Source organism: Carcharodon carcharias, chromosome 20 (genome assembly GCF_017639515.1).
Source record: "Carcharodon carcharias isolate sCarCar2 chromosome 20, sCarCar2.pri, whole genome shotgun sequence".
Taxonomy (NCBI): domain Eukaryota; kingdom Metazoa; phylum Chordata; class Chondrichthyes; order Lamniformes; family Lamnidae; genus Carcharodon; species Carcharodon carcharias.
The window spans coordinates 59,826,232-59,848,566 of record NC_054486.1 but is presented as its reverse complement, the minus strand read 5'-3'; the positions used below and the strand labels follow the sequence as shown (position 1 = coordinate 59,848,566).

Genomic DNA, 22,335 nt, shown 5'->3' with positions numbered 1-22,335 from the left:
CCCTAACAATTATGAGGCAACTGGATGTCAAAGATGCTCAGTTGTGCTCCCCTCTCTATGCTGCAGCCCGCATTGCAGCAGGTCTGTTCTGACTTATGGGTCTGGTAACATCAAGATCCCTGCAAGGTGCGAGGCTGCCATTCATTCTGTGCCATTTACTATCAGCTGCAGTCGAAGACAAGAATAAGAGAAGAGAGGGGGTGCAATGCCTCCAAGGGACACTGTGGTTGGAGGGCAGACAACTTGCGACTCCCAACCTCTATCCTGCCGAGTGAACAGTCATGGCTGACAAGGGATCATCATCTTCGTCAGACTTTCTAACGCTGCCATGGCAATAGTCCATCTATAGTTTCAAGGGTAGTGGAGACAAGTGGAAAAGTGTCCGAGTGAGGCTTCTTGCACTTGGCTGTCATCGCCCTAGTCAAAGAACAATGTCTCCATGTGCATTCGTGTATGAACAGGAGGAACACCCATCTTTGGTGCACCAGGATGTCCTTTACCTGGAAGTGGTTGGGTGGGAATGCCATGCCATATGCAGGATGCAGGGGAATCCTGCCTTGGTAATGCCTGTCATCCAAATGAGGAGAAGAAGAGCCTGCCACCGATTGGCACAGGGCCAGGAAGAGCAAGGCCCTGAGCAGTAAGAAGCAGCGGGGACTCGAAGGTCAAAAGGCTGGCGAACATGTGCCACTGCAACGGCAAGCATTTACCCGATCATGGGTGTGTCGCCGGTGGTGCTCTTATCTAGACATGAGCGAAAGGCGATGGTGGAGGCACCCTCGTATGTCCCAGGATATGGTTGCTCACATGTGCCAGCTTCTTCAGTACGAGCTGCGGCTGCAAGGAGGGCAGACAACTTTCATCTAGACAAGTAATCCAGAGTTCCTGGCCTGTATTAAGTGAATGTCTTTCTGGGTGCCATTTAAATATGGCGCTAGGACCTTTGACCCCATGATGTAGCAGCAGAGTGGGCAACTTCCTGCCCGCCCTGCCATGAATTTGCCGCACTCCTCCCGGATGCATCATTAATGAGCTCAAAAGTGGAAGATCACACGTGTTCACCCACCCCTGCCGCCCAGCAGGAATCATACCGACTATCCCATCCTACACAAGACTTAGGGTGGAATTTTCTGCTCTGAAGACCAAGGGCCGAATTTTATGTCCCATGGTCGGGTGCACACCCGATCGGGCGTAAAATTGCACAGGATGACATCGGGCGAGTGCAATATTTCGCTCGGCAGGTGCACAAGGATGCAGAGCCACGCTCGCCATTAAATAAGAGGCCACTTCAGGCCCTTAACAGTCCAATTGATGGTGATTTTTCCTTGCCCGTGCGATTTTTTGCTCGTCGCATGGACAAAACGGATAGGCGGTCAGCTTACATTATCAAAAACTTCAACCACGGGTGGAATAAAAATGTCAGCATCATTGCCAGTGTGAGTAGTGAGATGTTTTGGGAGATTGGTTGCTTATTGGCACTTGGCAGCCTCATCTCTGTTCGGGGTTTCACTCTTAGCATTTCCTGAATTTATTTCAGGACTTATTGGTGTCTGCAAGGTCCTCGGAGGATTCAGGCCATGTGGTCCTTTCCAGGTATCAGTCAGCCTTCCGTTACCCTGGTAATGGGGGTTGTAGACTCCGCTGGATGCACCGCCTCTGAGGAAAAAGAGAGGGGCAGAAGGGGAGGAGGCCAGTTGTCCCACTGCAACTTCCAGGGGAGGGACCTGTGGGAGGAGAGGCACAGGCACAAGGGGTGCAGGGCCACCAGGAAGTCCAAGGCGGAAGGGGTCGCAGAATATGCCACTTTCCTGCTGCCAGGATTTACAGGCAGCAGTGCAGCTACCTCAATATGTGTGAGGCGCAATGCCGAAGGAGACTCTGCCTCTCAAGGGAGACCATGACCTCCATTTGCCAGATGATTGGGCCCTGAGGTCAGCTCCGACTGTGTGGATGGACACCCCATGCCAGTGGCTCTGAAGGTTACGATGACCCTCAACTTCTATGCCTCCGGCTCTTTCCAGGGGTCAGTGGGAGATCTGTGTGGAGTCTCCCAATCTGCTGTCCACGGTTGCGTCTAGCTGGTGACAGAAGCTGTGTTCAGGCGAGGTCTTGACCATTATTCTTTACTGTACGGACAAGGCCAGCCAGGCTGAGTGAGCCAGAGGCTTTGCAGCGATTGCTGGGTTCCCCTGCTTCCAGGGTACTATCGACTGCACACATGTGGTCATCAAGGCGGATCAACCGGGTGCCTTCATCAGCAGGAATGGATTCCACTCCATGAATGTGCAGTTAGTATGTGACCACAGGGTGCAGATTCTGCAAGTCTGTGCAGATACCCTGGCAGCTGTCATGACTCTTACATCCTGAGACACTCCCAGGTGCTGAGGCTCTTCAGTGCTCCAGCCCGGCTGGATGGATGGCTGCTGGGTGACAAGGGCTATCCATTGAAGAGGTGGCTCATGACACCTCTCCGCCAGCAAAGATCAGGCAGAGAAGCATTACAATACAAGTCAGGCCTCCACAAGGGCGGTGGTAGAGAGGACCATAGGTCTTCTCAAGATGCACTTCCCATGCCTTGACCATTCAGGGGGAGCACTATAATACCCCCAAGAGTAGATGTCACTGATAATGGTCGCATGCTGTGCTCTCCACATCTGACACTGACAAAGGGGGACCCACTGGAGGAAGAGGATCTTGACGCTGCTGCACAAGCCACAGATGATGAGTCTGCAGGGAGGCAGGGACTCCAGGGATGCCTTGATCCAATGCCCCTTCAGCTAGGCTACCAAAGATCAGCTTCAACCGCATGCCAGGGCTGCCGCCTCCATTCCAGACGCCTGAAAGGACCCTTTCATATGAACATAAAGAATACTCAGTGCCTGTGCAATAAAGTTCAGAACCGCCCTACGTCCAACGCAGTTTATCTCGTTCTGACAGTTCAATAATATTTACATAAGCATTTCTGGTCTTCAACCCCAGGCTAGTATACATAAAGTCAACATAAATGAACATAAGAGCACCCGTGACCTGTCCCTCTTTGGTGACTTTAACTTACGTTTGCGAGTACTACGTCTTGGTGCTCCCCCCTCACTGGCACCAGCAATGGAGACAGCCTGCTGACAGTGCTGTCTTGTTGGCTTTGATGACTTTGACAGTGGTCCTCTGGCTGGTGGAGCCTGTGCTGGCCCTGCCTGGGAGGAAGCAGCCGGTGCCACGGCTGGCATCTCCCCAGTCGCCACAGCCTCATCAAATGCAACAGTCACTGGCAGAGGGATGGAGGAACTGCTGTCTTCACCAGAGTGCCCTGAGAAGAGCCTGCAGAGACGACAAGCAGCTCGTGCATCAGCGTGAGTTCACTGTGGACGCCCCTGCTCACCATTGATGGACGGGCACCTAGCTGGGATGCTGGGTGCCTCATCCATTTCCGACACGGGCACTGACTACCTGAGGACAGTGCCTGTGTGAGGGCTTGCAGGTCCGAGCGCAACCCCAGGAACCCCTGATTCTGTTCCTGGAGCTGCCTCTCCATTCGCAACAGAGGAGGCAGTGCACTCGATGGTAAACGCAATGCTGATGCTCCACATGGACTCCTCCACTGAGGAGACCATGGCACGCATACCCTTATGGATCTCCGCCAGATCCTCCTGCACATTCTGCTGGACATCCAGCAACTGCCACCTAATGGATGACTCCAGAGATTCATCATCAGCCTTCAAGTGAGCGTCGTCCTGGTCCCCAGCAGACTTCTGACTGCCGCTGCCCTGGGCACACTCTGCCTCCACCTGCATCTCAAGCGAGTGTGAAGTGCCCTCACCAATGTGCACTCAGATACTAGCCACCGATCTAATGCCCACCGAGGTGCTGGTATCTGTGCTAGTGCCTGCTTTAGACAGCGGGTGTTATACAGGTGCAACAGAAGCTTGGTGGTCCTCCGGTATCGGGGTGGCCCTTCAGGGTCCATAGACACAAGTCTGCTGGTGAACCTAAAAGGGAGAACAAGAACGTGTCATTTGTTAAAGTCATCACAATGTCACTGCATACTAGGCATCCTGGTGAGACCATGGAGATCCGCATCATGGTGCCTTCGTTTTCCAATGATCAATGGGGACTCCAGGTTCAAGGCTCACATCAATGAAGAGACTACACTAGAATGGTTGCACAAACCAAAAGTCTCACCTCTGTGCACTGCACTCTTACTTTTGTCTGGCACCCCTGCCTCTCCACACCCGGTTGCACGGGGTGTGTGCCAGCTTTCGAGCTCCAGGGCATCTTGCTCATACCTGAAAAGGATTAGGAGGCTAGCGGGGCCTCCGCTGGTCCACGACCTTTCAATATGGCTGTGGGCCATCTTCTCCTGAAACAACAGAGCATTGAATAGTCTACTCTGTACCTGCAACTCCACTGCAGCCTGGCCAACCCCCTTGGCCAGCTCCAGTGTCATTGACAGTTGGCACTCAGACTGTAGCACCCTTAAGGTCTGCGGGGGGAACAGACACACCATAACACTTCTGAATACTGACCCATGCCAACATGGTACTCACCCTTCCTGAGGGCAGCAGGACATTGAAGCGCTTCCGGCACTTGACCCAGGTGCGCCATACCACATCATAGCTGCTCACCATTGCTGCAAACTCCTCCCATGCCCTCTTTGTGAGATGTCATGGCCTCCTCCTCCCACCCCTGGGTACAAGGGTGTCTCTCCTGGCAGCCGCCACCTGTAGGAGGACAGCGAGGCACTCACCAGAAAAGCTGGTGGCTGAGTGTCCACCCAACCTGCTCTCCCACCTGCCGTGTCCAGCCACACTTGAATCCACAGTGAGAGTGCAGGAGACGTCCTTCCGTGGCAACCTTCCAGAGGCTGCCTGGGCTTCCTTTAAACCAGCCACCAGGTCGCCATTGGACCGCCAGCGTGAAATCGCTGTCGAGGCCCGATTGTGGGCGGCGGACCGTTTCCCGGCTGCTCCCGGGCCTGCCCACCGGGCCCACCTGACAACCTCAAAATTCTGGCCAAAATGCAGTGATGGGCAGGAAAGTTGGCACAGTTCCCACCATCTGGCTGGATGGGTTCCCCACCTGCTTTTCACCTCATTATGTATGCACAAACAAGAATGAGCGGCATGTTGTATCTTGTGGCGGGGCAGGCTGGGATTCGTCAGCCCCACTGTTATCTCATCAGGTCATATTTCAGGGCGTCATATTTAAACGGCACCCACACACACATTCATTCTCTGCAACCCAGGACTTGGTATGCAAGCACCAGAATGGCCATCAGAAGAGACAAACGATGTGCACCAAAGTTCAGCGATAAGGGACTAGTGACATTCCTCCAGGCAGTCGAGGTACGGCAGGAGGTCCTTTACTCTGTGATGGGAGCCGGAGGTCCACCAGCCTCACCACCAAGGCTTGGGAGTAGGTCGTCAAGGCAGTTAGCTCCTGTTATCCTCAGGAGAGGACTACTCTCCAGTGCCGAAAAAGGAAGAATGATGTTATCTGCCAGAGTAAGTCAACCTTCTCCTCCCTCTTAACTCACACTTTCAGAAGGCCATCAGGCATTCACAGGGTTACAGTCCACAGGGACCTCACACACTACCAGCACAAGGAACATGATCACTGATTCTCTTACACACACTATAACATCTTCATCTCTAGTCACATCCTGCGCAAGTTGCATCTTCAGCCATTACGTAGGTCCACTCAGCACAAACAGCAAGCAGACATGCTTATCATATAGTTTGGCATCTGTCCTGCTCACAGTCTATCCATCTGTCTTTATATAGGACAAGATTGCCCACAACAACAGGAATCCCAGACAGGACAGGGAGCATAGCTCAGGCCACTTGCTTCCTTTGAAGAGCAGGTGGCAGAGCTGGCTGGCAAGGACAGGGTCCATAATGCACTGAAGGCGAGTTCGGCATCTCCTAACAAGCCATTGAAACTTGAAACTCAATCCAGTAGTCTTTTCCCACCTGCTGAAACTGAGTGCTCTTTAATGTAGGCGACTATCTAGCCAATCACTAATTATCTCTTCCCTCTATTATAGTCACCAGCAAGGAGGAGACACACCACCAGCCAGTCCATCAGCCCCAGCTCCCAGACCGCCTCAGATGAGGATCCTGAGGAACCACTAGCTGCAGAGCCATCACTGCATTCACCTGCACTCTCCACCAGTGCAGGGACACACACCTCGAGATCTAGTTTTATTGCAGGCTCAGGGTCACCACAAGAGATGGAGGAAATGACAGCCAAGATTACTGTTACTCTGAGGACTGCTGGAGGCCAAATCGAGTCCGATGAGTCTCTGGAATCAGCCCACTGAAAGATGTTGGAGCTCCAGAGACAAGCCAGAATACTGCAGGCAGGATTGTCAGAGGCCGTCAGCAGATTATAATGGAGGAGTCCATCCACATTCTGTCTGATGTTGTGGCACCAACATGCCAGCACACCGAAGTCACCATCGGAAGGGTGGTGACCGCCATGGAGACCTTGGTCCAGCAGCTTGTACTGGAAATATGCTCAGACTTGCACACAATCACGAAAGCCATAAGTGGAATCCATCAATGGCTGTGAAAAGCGGGTGGGGCACCTTGAGCTCCCTCCAGGAGCCCCTTCTCCTCAAGGAGTCAGGGAAGGACTCTTGGGCACCCACAGCAAGGAGAATCAGCCGGACACCCCGGGGCAATCCACCCAGGGCTCTCCTGGCGGTCCAGCCGCTCCAAGTCCCCTCTGCCTGTGACCCCAGCAACTTCAGCTGCTCAAGCCGAGGGGCGTGCACCTGCTCCACGCAGGAGACCTAAAGTAGGCCAGGGCTCTCCAGGCCTCGGCCCTCCAGAGGACGCCCGCCAAGCTCATCACAGTTAACAGGGCATAGCAGTTAGCAGGCATAGCAGTTAGCAGGCTGCCTCCAACGCTGCTGCAGATGTCGGGGATGCATCTAGATGTAGTGGTAGGGTAAGAAGCTGATGCTGCTGCACTGACGTCTTTTCTATGTGGTTCTTATGTGTTTTAATGGCAACCCGTATTGGAGTCATTCTAACTCAGTGCATCTTTCAATGACCTCCATGGAATGTCTTTCAGGCTTGGTTGTGGGTTACATTTCAAGTAATAGTCAGGGACCTTAGCCACTCATGGGGACCTGTAGCATGACATCGTGACCGCATGTTAAGCTAGACATTGCCCCTATAGTAGTTTCTACTCTCCACCTGCATGATGTAGAGTTATGGACCTAGCAAGCACTTGGTGACTCCTGAAATGTCTGCTCGATGGCCATGACTGTGCGAGATTAGGGTGTGTTTCTAGGCTCATGATGCCGTACTATTAAATGGGAGAAAGCTGGTTTGCACCTGAAGATCTAGCTAGCATGGCTTGACAGAATTCCTGACCTAGCTCTCCGATGGCTAATTGACATGGTTATTTGATCATGACAGTGCCATCAGTGTCCCAGGCTTCATTGCGCATATCTGAAACTGCTGGAGTGAAAATGTAGAGTCCTCAAATGGGATCAGAGCAAAGTTCCAGTATATCTGATGTCTGAGTTTTATTATCAAGAAAGTTACTAAGTAAATGCAGTGTTGAGATTGACTGGGCCACCTCATACCCATATGCCAATGCAATGCTGACATGAAGTTGGGAAGCTCCGTACGAAGGCTGGGTCATGGTGCTTGTCAATTATCAGACGATGGTGCCGTTGAAGCTCCCACACAAAGGTGGCCTGACTCGCAGACTCACATCCATAACTAAGAATGACAGATCAGAGTGTCCTAAAAAACAATCATGCTGGGACTCAGTATGAGGATGAGGCATGAAAATCATTCTTGCATGAGGATAGCCTGTGGAGAGATGCCACAGTCTGGATTCAAATCCGTCATCAAACGTTCTCACGAGAACCAGTGATTGATGATTGTCCTCCTTGAGGCGCCTTGCAGCACTCCAGACATACAGCCATGAGTGCACTGAGGTTTGCAGTGGTGTTCCTGCCGGTTGAAGGATGCCATAGGCAATGAAATGATGGCATGATGCTTGAAAAGACCGCAACATGTCTAATTGCTTCACAGTGAGCAGTTCTTATCCCATAACAGAACAGCCACATTCTCCAGAAGCCACCTCGCCTTCCAAGGATGAGATGTTGAGGATAGCAAATAAGTTGCTAATGTTGAGCTTGCATGGAGGGCACAAATAAAAGGCTCATATGAGTTAGTGATATTCATTGTCCTGGGACCTTGTGGCTATAAGGATCTCACGGGCATGTCTGTTGCAGCTGGGTTGTGCTGTGGCCTCTTTCTATGGGGCCTCAACATCCTCGCCCTCATTGAGCTCATCCTTCTCAACGTCCTCATCATCAGAGGAGATGTGTAGTTCCTCCATTTCTCCATCTGGCAGCTCATCCCATTGGCACATCAGGTTGTGTAGAGCACAGCAAACCATGATGATGTGGGACACCCTCTGGGGAGAGTGCTGGAGAACGCCGCCTAACCAGTCTAGACATCTGAAATGCATCTTGAGCCTGCCAATGGTCTGCTCAATCAAGGAGCATGTCACAAAATGAGCTGCATTGTACAACTCTGATGCACTCAGTGGCTGCCAAAAGGGCATCATTGGCCATGTCTTTTGGGGTAGCCTTTGTGACCAATGAGACAACCCTGAATACGCCAAAGACCCTCGAAGATCTGTAGCACCTGCGACTGACCAAGATGTAAGAGTTATACGAGCTCCCAAGGTCTCTCGCACAGACCTGCATAATCTGCTTTTGGTGATCACAGCTCAACTGCACATTAAGAGAGTGGAATTTTCTATTGATGAATCTTTGTGGCTGCTGCCAGTGAGCTCTTACTGCAACATATGTGCAGTCAATGGCACCCTGCACTTGTGGGAAGCCAGGGATCACCACAAATCCCACTGCTCTGGCAGCCTGGCTGGCTTCAGCAAGGGAGAAATGAACATAATTGTGTGCCTTACTGAATAGAACGTCAGATGATCTTTATGAGCGGAGGTTTGTGATATCCTGTAGAGGTCCACAGTGGAGCCCTGGAATAAGCCACTCGCAAAAAAGGTTGAATGCGGTCACCTTTAGAGCCACTGGCAACGGTTGGCTTCCCAGGCCGTGCAGCATTAGATCCTCCAGAAGAATTTGGCAGATGTGAGGCACCACATCCCTTGCAAGCAAATGCAACTTCGGCACTATCTCTTGCTCATCTGCAAGTATGAGAGGCGTCTTCGGTACACCCTGCATCGCATCATTGGTCTCTCCACCTCAGCTTTTGGCTCTTCATGGGCCCCACTGGCCCATGTTCCTCAGGGTGAGGCTCTTCCCTTTGCCCTGCCTAACGGTGATGGGCCCTTTTTCTCCTCCTCAATTGCATGAGAGCCATGAAAAAGACAGCCTTGCCTGCTGCCTCCATTGTGCACTCCTCTTCACCTCTGGAAAAATTGAACAGAGACATGATTGAACATTATCCTGCAATAATAACCTTCCACCGCCAAGCTAGGGTGTTATTGTGAAGCCCTTGGGCTGCTCTCATTCCAGGTGTTCCATCCCCAGATCTTCCCTCACAGCTGTAGCACGGCCTTAAAGCTCACTGGAAGCTGTCTCCATCCCTCACCAATGCCCCAGTCATGACAAAGCTTTCACAAAGTGGGTTGGATCTGGATGAGCACAGCCAGGCACTATAAGCCTCAGTCAGGGTAATGTCAGGCTGCCTCCTTTGGAGTAAACTAAGCCCAGTCTTGCACTAATGTAATGACCATAATTGTTGAACAATGTAAAGCCTGAACCTCTCAGCTGCAACGTATAGAGGTCTTTGGAGCATCCTACACATGTACGTTAGCTGTGGACCCTTTTACAGTTGGATTCTTCTGACCTTTGCACATTCCTATGAGAGGGACACATGGTCATTCACACCCATTCAACATTTGGCCCCAAGCCGTAATGGATTCTTGGAAGTATGTGCATGATGGGTTAAATTGCCTAAATCATTCAATTGGCTTTTGAGCCTTCCTAACATTTCTTAGCTGAGCCTTGCTCACCACGTCCTGAAGTGGAAATTATTATGGTGCCTCTTCATTTAAAGTACAGTGGTTCACTCCTCCCACAAGCCTTCAGACCCCCGGCAAGTTTTTTTCCAAGGTTACTTTTCAACTGCATTATCCCATCGCCTGTCAAAATGGTGCTGCTCCACTTTATTATGAAACCAGCTTCGAACCACCACTCCCCCTTCCTCCTGTAATTGTCCAAGTCCCTCCTATCACGCTTGAAGAGCATCACACACAAGTTTCCCCCCTCCAATCACTGTCCTGCCTTCCTCTTTAACCCTGGAGCCCATCGTAATTCTTGTAGATACCCCTGTCCTACCCTCTGAACCATTTCCTGTGGATGTCCCAATGCCCCATGTCGACCTCACCCCTCCCAATCCTGAGGCCCTGTGTACAATGACCTACTGAGACCGTCCCCCCACCATTAGGCTATCAAGTGCCCCTGCAACCGACACCCCCCCACCCCCCACCCCCCACCCCCCGACCACCTACTTAACAGTTACCCATTTACAGGTTGCAGATGCCTCCCCTGACTGTGCTCTCTGCAGCCCAGTACCAAACCACCAACCCCCAGGACCCTAACTTGTAAGGGATTAACCAAGCCCTGCACACCATGTTATGCATGACTGACACAGCACGGACAGGCCCTTCCCCTCCCTGGACTGGGACCAGGACATGCATGCCATGCACAGCCTTGTAGCATGGTGCATACTGCCCCAGGACTGCCTGTGCTTTCTGGCCCCAACTCCATGGTTTGCACTGCCCCAGGACTGCCTCAGACTTATGCTCCCTCTTCCTTTCTGCACTGCACACATCAGTCATGGTCTCTGTCCACCCCTTCCCTCCCAGGCTCGAGTCAACACCCGCCCGCGCACCCCCATCCCAGTCGTGTGTGTCTGAACATCCCTTCCCTTTTGTGCCCCACTCACCTCCCCTGCAGTCAAGCGTATGCCTTCCAGCCCCTTTCCTTGCCTCTGTCTAGCTTTACCAGCCCCCCACCCCACCCAATCAAGCATGTAGAATTCAGCCCCTTCCCTTCCCTTCCTACTGGCTTCGCCTGAGCAGCCTTGACACAGAGTCAGAGCAGCTGCAAGCGCAGTGCAGTGAAAGGTAGACGACCTCCGTGTGCACAAGCCTCGAAGTCACAAGTAATGTGCAGTTCACCAGGTGCATGTCAGTAATATTCCATCGAGATTCACACCGATCTGATTAACCGCTGAAGTGGCCATCGGATTTGGAGTGTAAGTATAATTCCGGCGAGCAGGGTTTTTAATGAGCATTCATAGGATGTAAAGGCCTGCAAATGCGGTTCCTGCCACGGTGCAGCTGGCAACCCAAACCATCGTGAAAGTCAGGAGAGGAAAATCGCAACCCATTTTTACAGCGGTGGAAAACCAACTTTTGATCGCACGCTAACATTTTCGGTGCCACCCATCATGATGCCTGCCTTTGGTGGGACTGGAAAACCCAGAACTTAGTTCTGCCCTCAGTTTTTTTAATACAAATATTATACAGAATAAAAAATTGCGCACTATGTACAGGCATTATAATACGACATACTTAGCTGCAACAAAAAATACATATTTTCCTGTTTGATAATCAGGCTACATATTTGATGCAGAGGAAGTACATGCTGATTTTTAATGATAGAACATAATGCTTTAGTTATACACTTGTTAGCTCCTCTTAGAGAAAGTGCAGAAACACAAGCCTTCAGTGCTGGGACAGGCAAGAAAAAGGAGTACAAAACAAAAACAGAAATACCTGGAAAAACTCAGCAGGTCTGGCAGCATCGGTGGAGAAGAACAAAGTTGATATTTCAAGTCCTCATGACCCTTCAATAGAACTAAGTAAAAATAGGAAAGGGGTGAAATATAAGCTGGTTTGAGGTTGGGGGGATGGGGTGAGAGAAGTGGGGGCGGGGTGGTTGTAGGGACAAGCAAGCAGTGATAGGAGCAGATAATCAAAAGATGTCACAGACAAAAGAACAAAGAGGTGTTGAAGGTGGTGATATTATCTAAAAGGATGTGTTAATTAAGAATGGATAGCAGGGACACGCAAAGTACAGATAGCTCTAGTGGGGGTGGGGTGAAATAAGGCTAAAAGGGCATAAAAGTTATAGATTTAAAAATAATGGAAATAGGTGGGAAAAGAAAAATCTATATAAATTATTGGAAAAAACAAAAGGGAGGGGGACGAAACGGAAAGGGGGTGAGGATGGAGGAGGGGGGTTCAAGATCTAAAGTTGTTGAACTCAATATTCTGTCCGGAAGGCTGCAAAGTACCTAGTGGGAAGATGAGGTGCTGTTCCTCCAGTTTGCATTGAGCTTCACTGGAACAATGCAGCAAGCCAAGGACAGACATGTGGGCAAGGGAGCAGGGTGGAGTGTTAAAATGGCAAGCGACGGGGAGGTTTGGGTCATTCTTGCAGACAGACCGAAGGTATTCTGCAAAGTGGTCGCCCAGTCTGCGTTTGGTCTCTCCAATGTAGAGGAGACCGCATTGGGAGCAACGAATGCAATAGACTAAGTTGGGGGAAATGCAAGTGAAATGCTGCTTCACTTGAAAGGAGTGTTTGGGCCCTTGGACAGTGAGGAGAGAGGAAGTGAAGGGGCAGGTGTTGCATATTTTGCGTATGCATGGGGAGGTGCCGTAGATGGGGGTTGAGGAATAAGGGGTGATGGAGGAGTGGACCAAGGTGTCACGGTTCATTAGCTTATTACTCATGGTTCCTTCAGTCTTAAATGTGTTCTTAAATTTGGAAAGTTATTTTTGATCACTGCTTTGCCAGCTTCCTGTGAATTCCTTCAGAGAATTAACCCAACCCAACCTTGATTCAAAACAGAGAAACTCATCTCATGCAGTAGCAAGTCTACTTAGCCAGCCATTACACAAAAGCAGTGTTCCTCTGTCACTTGACTGTAGACTCTGCTTTGCAACTCCACACTGTGCTTTCTGAATTTGCATTCCCAGCCATCACTTTTTTCTTTATTTCAGCTTTGCACAGACTGAAAGCTTTTCAGAATTATATTCAAGACTTTAAAAAGACTGCAACGTTTTTTAATCCCCATTTGTGGCCGCATTTCTTTTAACATTCAAGCTCAAGCCATCTAGCATGGCCTGCTCAGCTCCAGGACTGTCATTTGAATCAGTCCCTAACAGTGTGGTCTCAGCCCCAGGATTGTCTTCTGAATCTGCCCCTGACAGTGTGACCTCAGCCCTAGGAATGTCTCATACTAATACCCTCTGTACTTTTGATAACGACCCCCTAGACATGAGCCTGTGCCCCACTCTTCCCTCCCACACACCACTCACTTCTCCCTGCCCCAGTCATGCATCTGTGCTCCACTCTTCCCTCCTGTGCTCCATGCACACTTCCCCCCACCACCCCAGTCACGGATCGGTTTCATCTTCCCTATCATGCTTCATTCACTCCCCCCACCACCCCCCAGTCTGTGTTCCATTCTCCCTTCCCATGCTCCACTCACTCCCCTCCATCAAATCATGCCTCTACCTTTTCCCCTTCCCTCCAGTGCTACACTCACTCCCTCCCAGTCATGCCTCTGTCTTCCCCCTCTCCAGTGGTATTGCCTCCCATGCACCAGCCTTGGTGCAGCTTCTGACAAGCACCAAGATCTCGCAGTGGCGCTGTTAAAGGTAGGCAAAAGAAGTGTCCACATGCCTCGGAGTCACTGGTGAAGTGAGGGTCACCAGGTGTACACCACTTATATACAGTTGTGATACACACCTTTCTAATTATCCATTGGCAGGGCATTTAAATTTGGAGGTGCAAAGGGATACAAGTGTGGTTCCCAACATGGATCAGCGGGAAAGAGGTTTAACCTACCATGGAAGTCGGGAGAACAAAATTCCAAACTATTTTCCTGCCAGCAGGAAACTGACTTTTGCCATCACTTCGAATTCTGTGCTCCCGCCTGCTTCAAGTCCCACCACTGGTAGGAGCGAAAAATTCCACCCATTTTGTTGAAAATTAAAGTGGTCAAGTAAAGTTGCAGCTTTAAAGGGCAAGCAGCTCAAAATTAAGGAGATGCAGACATTTGAAGGTAAATGTTGTTGAATAAGGCATAGCAATTTGCAGATCTTAATGTAATATTCATAGGCTCTGTATTGCTGGTTTGGATCAGTGAAAATTACAATCACAAATTTCTGTGAATATATCTTATTTTCATTGGTACAAACTATCAATCCAAGAAATATGAAATTACAATAAGATTCATAAAGTGCTATACCTTATTCAACAGTGGAGTAACATTTTATCACTAATTGTGTATACTATAAGGAATGATATATATTATAATAAAAGCAAAATACTGCGGATGCTGGAAATCAGAAACAAAAACAAAAATAGCTGGAAAAACTCAGCAGGCCTGATAGCATCTGTGGAAAGGAACACAGGTAACGTTTCGAGTCTGTATGATTCTTCATCAGAACTAAGAAATATAGAAATGAGGTGAAATATAAGCTGGTTGAGGGGGTAGGACAGGTAGAGTTGGATAGAGGGCCAATAATAGGTGGAGGCAAAGAAGAGATTGCTAAAGATGTCATAGATAAAAGGACAAAAGGATGTTGACGGTGGTGATATTAGCTGAGGAATGTGCTAATGATGACATTAGGGGTAGAAAGCAGGACGAGCAAGGTACAGATAGCCCTAGTGAGGGTGGGATGGGGGGAAGGGATCGAAATAGGCTAAAAGGTAGAGATACAACAATGGATGGAAATATATTTAAAAATAATGGAAATAGGTGGGAAAAGAAACACATATATAAAAAAGAAAATATAAATTATTGGAAAAGGGGGGATTGGAAAGGGGGTGGGGATGGAGGAGAGAGTTCATGATCTGAAGTTGTTGAACTCAATATTCAGTCCGGAAGGCTGTAAAGTGCCTAGTCAGAAGATGAAGTGCTGTTCCTCCAGTTTGCGTTGAGCTACATTGGAACATTGCAGCAGGCCTAGGACGGACATGTGGGCATGAGAGCAGGGCAGTGTGTTGAAATGGCAAGCGACAGGGAGGTCTGGGTCATGCTTGCAGACAGATCGAAGGTGTTCCGCAAAGCGGTCACCCACTCTGCGTTTGGTCTTTCCAATGTAGAGACCGCATTGGGAGCAGCAAATGCAGTAGACTAAATTGAGGGAAGTGAAAGTGAAATGCTGCTTCACTTGAAAGGAGTGTTTGGGCCGTTGGACAGTGAGGAAAGGGGAAGTAAGGGGGCAGGTGTTGCACCTTCTGCGGTTGCATGGGAAGGTGCTGTGGGAGGGGGTTGAGGTGTAGGGATGATGGAGGAGTGGACCATGGTGTCCCGGAGGGAATGATCCCTGCAGAATGCCGCCGGTGGGGTGAAGGGAAAATGTGTTTGGTGGTGGCATCATGAGTTGGTGGAAATGGCGGAGGATGTTCCTTTGAATGTGGAGGCCGGTACGGTAATAAGTGAGGACAAAGAGGACCCTATCATGGTTCTAGGAGGGAGAGGAAGGTGTGAGGGCGGATGCGAGGGCCCGTCAACCACCGTGGGTGGAAAACCTCGGTTAAAGAAGAAGGAAGAAATGTCAGAGGAACTGTTTTTGAAAGTGACATCATCAGAACAGATGCGACGGAGGCGAAGGAACTGAGAGAATGGGATGGAGTCCCTACAGGAAGCTGGGTGTGAGGAGCTGTAGTCGAGGTAGCTGTGGGAGTCAGTAGGCTTATAATGAATATTGATTGACAGTCAACCACCAGAAATTGAGACAGAGTGGTCAAGGAAGGGAAGGGAAGTGTCAGTGATGGACCATGTGAAAATGATGGAGGGCTGGAAATTGGAAGCAAAATTAATAAATTTTTCCAGGTCCAGACGAGAGCATGAAGGGGCACTGAAGCAGTCATCGATGTACCGGAGAAAGAGTTGTGGAAGGGGGCCTGAGTAGGACTGGAACAAGGACTGTTCCACATAGTCCATAAAGAGACAGCCATAACTGGGGCCCATGCAGGTACCCATAGCCACACCTTTTATTTGGAGGAAGTGAGACGAGTTTAAGGAGAAATTGTTCAGTGGGAGAACAAGTTCAGCCAGACGGAGGAGAGTAGTGGTGGATGGGGATTGTTCGGGCCTCTGTTTGAGGAAGAAGTGGAGAACCCTCAGACCATCCCGGTGGGGGATGGAAATGTAGAGGGATTGGACATCCATGGTGAAGAGGAGGTGGTTGGGCCAGGGAACTGGAAATTGTTGAAATGAGGTAGGGTGTCAGAGGAATCACAGATGTAGGTGGGAAGGGACAAGGGTTTATATATATATATGATATATATTAATCATTTGAAGTCAGTGGGTTTCTCACTATTCAAACAAAGAATATTCTCAACATTTATCATCCTATCATTTATTCTTCACCAACATGTACATTGAATTTCCTAATTACTTAGTCACAGCAGATAATTTGTATTTTCAAAAGCATTTTTTCTAAATGAATTTAACAGTATAGTATGATTTTCTTTACTGCGATAAAATCCTTCTAACATGGAAGTGAATAATTTAACCAAAAATGTACAATTCTCAAAGACAGTCATTAGTAAAGTTTGCTAGAAGCACCACCAACCAATGGATCGTGCAGTATGTTACCTGTGGGACTGTAACTGTACTGGTTCTTGGAGAAGAGTTGCTGATCAATGTCAAAATTAAGCCAGTTTTGAACAGCACATAGTGGCTGCCTATTAAAAAAAAAACAGTATTATACATGACTTGCTGATGAAAAATAAAATTGAAACCATTTACCATGCAAACAAATGTTTTGCTCTCGTTAATTTCAGTTTTCAAAACAATTCAAATATCTGAAATTTTGTGTAATTTATCCATCTGTGTTCTACAAGTATTTGCTTTAAAAATATATCAGATTAATGAGCAAAAGTTGGTAAGTTCAACCTTATTAGCACAGTACGTAGACTGATGCTTCAAAGCTAATGAAGGACAATAAACTATTTAAAATTCTCCTTGAAAACGACAACATTTAGCAGTTCATAAAACAATTTATTTTCCTTAAGAGTGACATGCATACATTTTTCTCTAGAGGCTTCTGTGATTATTTGATCCTGATCATCTCTTAACAACTGTCAGTTAAGTATTTTAAAAAGTTCCTTTGCTCTTAAAGCAAGATGAGTAAAGACCAGACTATTTTGAATTAATTAAACTCTGATGAATTTCTCGAAGAAATAATTGGAAGTAAAATTTTAATTTTCACTATGGGCCAGATTTTAGTTTAGGGAACGGTAGTTTCTCCATGCCCCCCATCCCTGACCGAAAAGATGGCCATCAGCCTGCCCACCCGAAACCCGGCCTCTCCGCAGCAATATTACACTGGGAACGCCTTAAATGCTTCAGACTGGGACTTTCTCCCCACTTGCGAGGAAGTCCTGCCCTACATGCCAGCCGGGTTAGAACAGTGGCCACTGCTGGGACTACAAGTTATAGAGCCTGGATTTCAAGATAACTGGGATTTTGGACAGGCCAGGCTGCTAGACCACAGCAACGGGAGTGAAAGGCTGGGCTTGGGAGAACAAAGGGGAGAGTTAAAGGGGGGAGTATGATATGGGGGGGTGGCAGTTGTCTCCGATAGGCACAAGAAGCCCTGCACATGAGGTATCCCACCTTCTTGCCCTACAGCAGTTCGTCCAGAAAAGCTGCTGGGCTACCGACCTTGCCCCCGCCTCCCCAAGCCGCATGTAAAATAGCGGAGATGGAATGAGGCTCTTAAATGACCATTAATAGGCACTTAAGGGTCTCATTAGGCCCAAGGGTGGGTGGGCTGCCTGATGCCTTCCCTGCCCACTGTAATACAGAGATAGGTTGGGGGTGGGCAGGGGGGTAGTGGGAAGGCCACCCGCTTTATTTTACAAACCCAGGGCTGTAAAGTCAAGCCCTATGATATTTCTAAAGACTGATTCTCTACTAATATTTACAATGCTGAGACATTTAATTTTACACCAGGATACTTCCTGACTCAAGAGACCCACCTCGGTCGTAGAAATCTGGAAATTTCCCAACTCAGCAGACCCATCCCAGTTTAAAAGGGTCCCATTAGATTTAATTTTTTTTTCCAGGGTGGCATGAACAGGATCACGTCAGGCCCACCAACTCCAGAAGCAAATCCTAGTTGGCCACGGGAAGAGCAAGTGCCAGATGGGTTGGTTAGAAGGCCCACTTCAGTTCGTGGAGACTTTGTCCCAGCTGTTTTAGGAGCTATTAGGCCCCTTAACACTCACCCCTCAACCCCACCCACCCCATGCCCCCTCCATGTCAACCCATGCCCCCACCCACCCTCATGCCCCCACCCAACCTCCATGCCCCCTCCATACCATCTCATGTTCCCACCCACCCCCATACCCCATCATACGCTCCCATGGCCTCTCATACTCTCATGCCACCTGCATAGATAGTCACTCAATATCTATCAGGAGTCTGATGGAATACTCCCCACTTGCCTGGATGAGTGCAGCTCCTACAACACTCAAAAAGCTTGCACTGTCCAGGACAAAGCAGCCCGCTTGATTAGTACCACATCCACAAACATTCACTCCCTCCACCACCGAGGCACAGTAGCAGCAGTGTGTACCATCTACAAGGCGCATAATTGCAGTAATTCACCAAGGCTCCTTAGACAGCACCCTCCAAACCCACGACCACTACCATCTAGAAGAACAAAGATAGCAGATGGATGGGAACACCATCATCTAGAAGTTCCCCTCCAAGTCACTCACTATCCTGACTTGGAAATATATAGCTGTTCCTTCACTGTCACTGAGTCAAAATCTTAGAACTCCCTTCCTAATAGCACTGTGGGTGTAACTACACCACAGGACTGCAGTGGCTCAAGAAGGCAGCTCACCACTACTTTCTCAAGGGCAACTAGGGATGGGCAATAAATGCTGGCCCAACCAGCGAAGCCCACATCCCATGAATGAATTTTTAAAAATCTACCATGGGCAGACCTCAGGAATTATGTGGAGTAAAGTAAGTAAACTTCTAACAATCTAATACAGCTCTCATTCATACACACTTGATTGTGAAAAACTCCCATTCATGAAACCCATTCAAAGCATTTGAATTTCAAGTATTCAATCTCTTATAAAAACAACAAACTTCTATTCAGACCCCCACATCAAAGACAGTTAATCCTTTCATAGCCTCTTTATACAGTCAATCAAACTGTGAACTCAGAACCTCCTACTGAGATTATTGTAGATTTTGAAATTTAGCCAAACATTTATTAAGACAATAATAGTAGCCCTTGGAAAATTCAACAGAGATCTATTGAAACAGCACAAACAGATGGTATTTTTAACCTACATCAGATGGCCTGTCAATCAAAACAGTCCAGCATTAATTTTTTTTAACTTTCAGTGACAGCTTAAGCCAGTTTTTTGTTCAAGTTTAAAAAGCAGGGAGTTTGAAAGAGTTCAGACTATGACACTTAAACAGACCTTATCTGTCCTTCCAGTGTGTTTATATCTCCTTTATCAATTCATAACTCTCACGTCCTGGAACAGCCAAAATAACGTCTGTTTGAACTCAACTCCTGCCTGTGTGAATCATGTGCCACCCCTTTCCTCATGTTAGCAAAAAATGGGGTCTGTTGGGAATGGGGGCAGGACTTCTGCATCCAGGTCCTGACAACCATTTTTAAATGTCCATGGAGTCTTAGCGATTTGGCAAAAACCTGGCCCTGGGTTTTGTAAAGTTGTCTTCATTCTAAAATTTGGTATAATTTACAGTTGCAGTTGTTCAAACTTTACATTAATTAAAGCGTCACACTAAGAAACATTTTAAAAATACCAATACTTAAGCAGTATGCATGTCATTGCAGTTTGTAATTTTTTGCATAACTATTGTTATATTCATTAAAGTGAAGAATTCAGAGGAAAGGGTTATCATGTTGATAAGACTGTTAACAAAGTGTATAGGATCATGGGCATCATAAATTGACGCATAGGGCTTGATTTTAACTCTGTGCAAGTGGATGGGTTTTGATTGAATTAAAATCACACTCACAGAGTACAAAAGCAAGGAACTTATGCTAAAACTTTATAAATCATTGGTTACGCTTCAGCTGAAGTATTGTGCTCAACTCTGATCACCACATTTTAGGAAGGATGTCAATACTTTGGAGAGAGTGCAGAAGGGATTTATGAAGGATGAGGGTCTTCAGTTTTATGGAAATATCAGAAAAGCTGGGATTGTTCTCCTAAAAGCAGAGATGGTTAAGTGGGGATTTAATAGAATTGTTCAAAATTATGAAGGGTTTTGACTGAGTAAAGAGAAACTGTTTCTGCTAGCAGGAGGGTCGGTAACCAGAGCACATAGATTTAAAGTAGATTTAGGACTAAATGGATTAACCTTTCAAATAATCAGCACTGGCAGGATAGGCCTTTTGTGTGGTATAATTCCATAACTTTCCATTTTGGACAGTGTCAGCATGAATCAAGCAAAAGGTTTTGCACCCTGTGAAGAGCTTATATCAGTCTGTTCCAGCAACAGCTGCAGATCTCTCTCTACTTGGCTCTTTTCTAACACGAGCTATTATTTGGCTTCTCTGCCAATTTATACCTATGAATGCTGCATTGGGGGCAGTTATTGTCCTTTAAATCCATGCCCATTAGGAATTGAACTGAGACTGCACAAATTCTTTTCGTACAGGACAGACGGCACACAGATGATTTAAGTGGGCAGAATTTATACTCCGGTCCCAGAGATGATAGGTTAGTGTCTCACCCAATCTCCTGCAGTCTGTATTTATTAGTTTAGGTTCACTGGATTACATGTACAGAGAGTTTTTTTTACAAACAATAGATAAACAAAGTTTTTTTAAGATGATTTTAACTCACATTCAGAATATTAAAACAAGTAAAGAAGTTTTAGTTTACCACAGAATGTCAGTGTTTGTAAATTCCCTCCAAGATCTGTTACAGCATGCCATCCTGCAAAGATCCTCCGCAGACAAAAATGAAAATATTCTTTCTACCAGCTCTTGTGGAAGAATTAATACAAAGTCAATGGATAACAAGGGACAGAGTTCAGTGTAGATCTTTTTTAGCTGTGGCAGCTGGAAAATAAAAATAATGAGGTAATCAGAATTGTTCTAAAAATAGGTGTGATCCGAATTAGTATTTGAAGACACTATTAAAATGATTTCTATAAGAAAAAATATCTCAGATTTATATAGCACCTTACCACATCCCAAAGCATTTCATAACCAATGAATTATATTTTTTAATTGAGCAAATACAGTAGCTAATTTGGACATAGCAATATTTCAGGAAAAACAATTGTGATAAATGTTCTTCAAATAGTGCTGTGGGATCTTTTACATCCGCCTAAAAAGGGAGACAAAACCTCGGTTTAACATGTGACCAATGAATAACAGCAATACAGTATTCCCTCTGTATTAAAAGTGTCACCCTAGATTATGTGATTGAACGAATAATCCTCTCAGAACCAAGAACGCCAATAATTAAATCAAGCTGACATTCATTCTAGTTTTTGACAACAACTTTACCATCACTGAATCACAGAATGACTATAGTAAAATCCATGCCAGCTCACTGCAAGAGCACTCTATTAATCCCACTCACCCACCCTTTCAAAATAGCCCTGTAATTTATTTTCTTTTCAGGTACTTAGCCAATCCTCTTTTGAAATCCCTGGTTATGTCTGTGTTCACCACACTCTCAGGTTACACCTTCCATAGCCGAACCACTCGCTGAGTGAAAAAGGTTTTTCCACATGTCACAGTTAATTCTTTTTCCAACTAACCTTAAGTTGATAACATCTTTGTCAGGATTATTGCACTACAAGCTATCTGACTGTATAGAGTATCAAAATTAATTAATATGGTTTTGAATACCAAGCTACTGCATGGGAGTGTATTTCATACTGCAATGACTTCCACTGCAGTGAATTGAAATTAGTTTTCTTTTTAGAACATAAGAACATAAGAAATAGGAGCAGGAACAGGCTATTCAGCCCTCGAGCCTACTCCGCCATTCAATAAGATCAAGGCTGATCTGTTTGTGTTTCGAGTTTCACATTCCCACCTACCCATGATAACCTTTGATTCCCTTGCCTAACAAGAATCTATCTAGCTTTTTTTAAAAAAAAAATATTTTATTCATCACGGGATGTGGGCTTCGCTGACTGGGCCAGCATTAATTGCCCAGCCCTAGTTGCCTTTGAGAAGGTGGTAATGAGCTGCCTTCTTGTACCGCTGCAGTCCATGTGGTGTAGGTACACCCGCAGTGCTGTTAGGAAGGGATTTTGACCCAGCGAC

The 22,335-nt window shown here is 47.3% G+C and overlaps 1 protein-coding gene across 1 annotated transcript in view; it reads right to left on the bottom strand.

The window, feature by feature from the left end:
- Nucleotides 1–22,335, bottom strand: part of LOC121292332 (F-box/WD repeat-containing protein 7-like) — a 73,919-nt gene that overhangs the window by 43,570 nt on the left and 8,014 nt on the right. Inside the window, exons 2-3 of the mRNA XM_041214184.1 lie at nt 20,933–21,111; nt 16,638–16,726 (exon numbers count right to left, since the gene is read on the bottom strand). Coding sequence (XP_041070118.1) covers nt 16,638–16,726; nt 20,933–21,111 — 268 coding nt within the window. The remainder of the gene's footprint in view (nt 1–16,637; nt 16,727–20,932; nt 21,112–22,335) is intronic.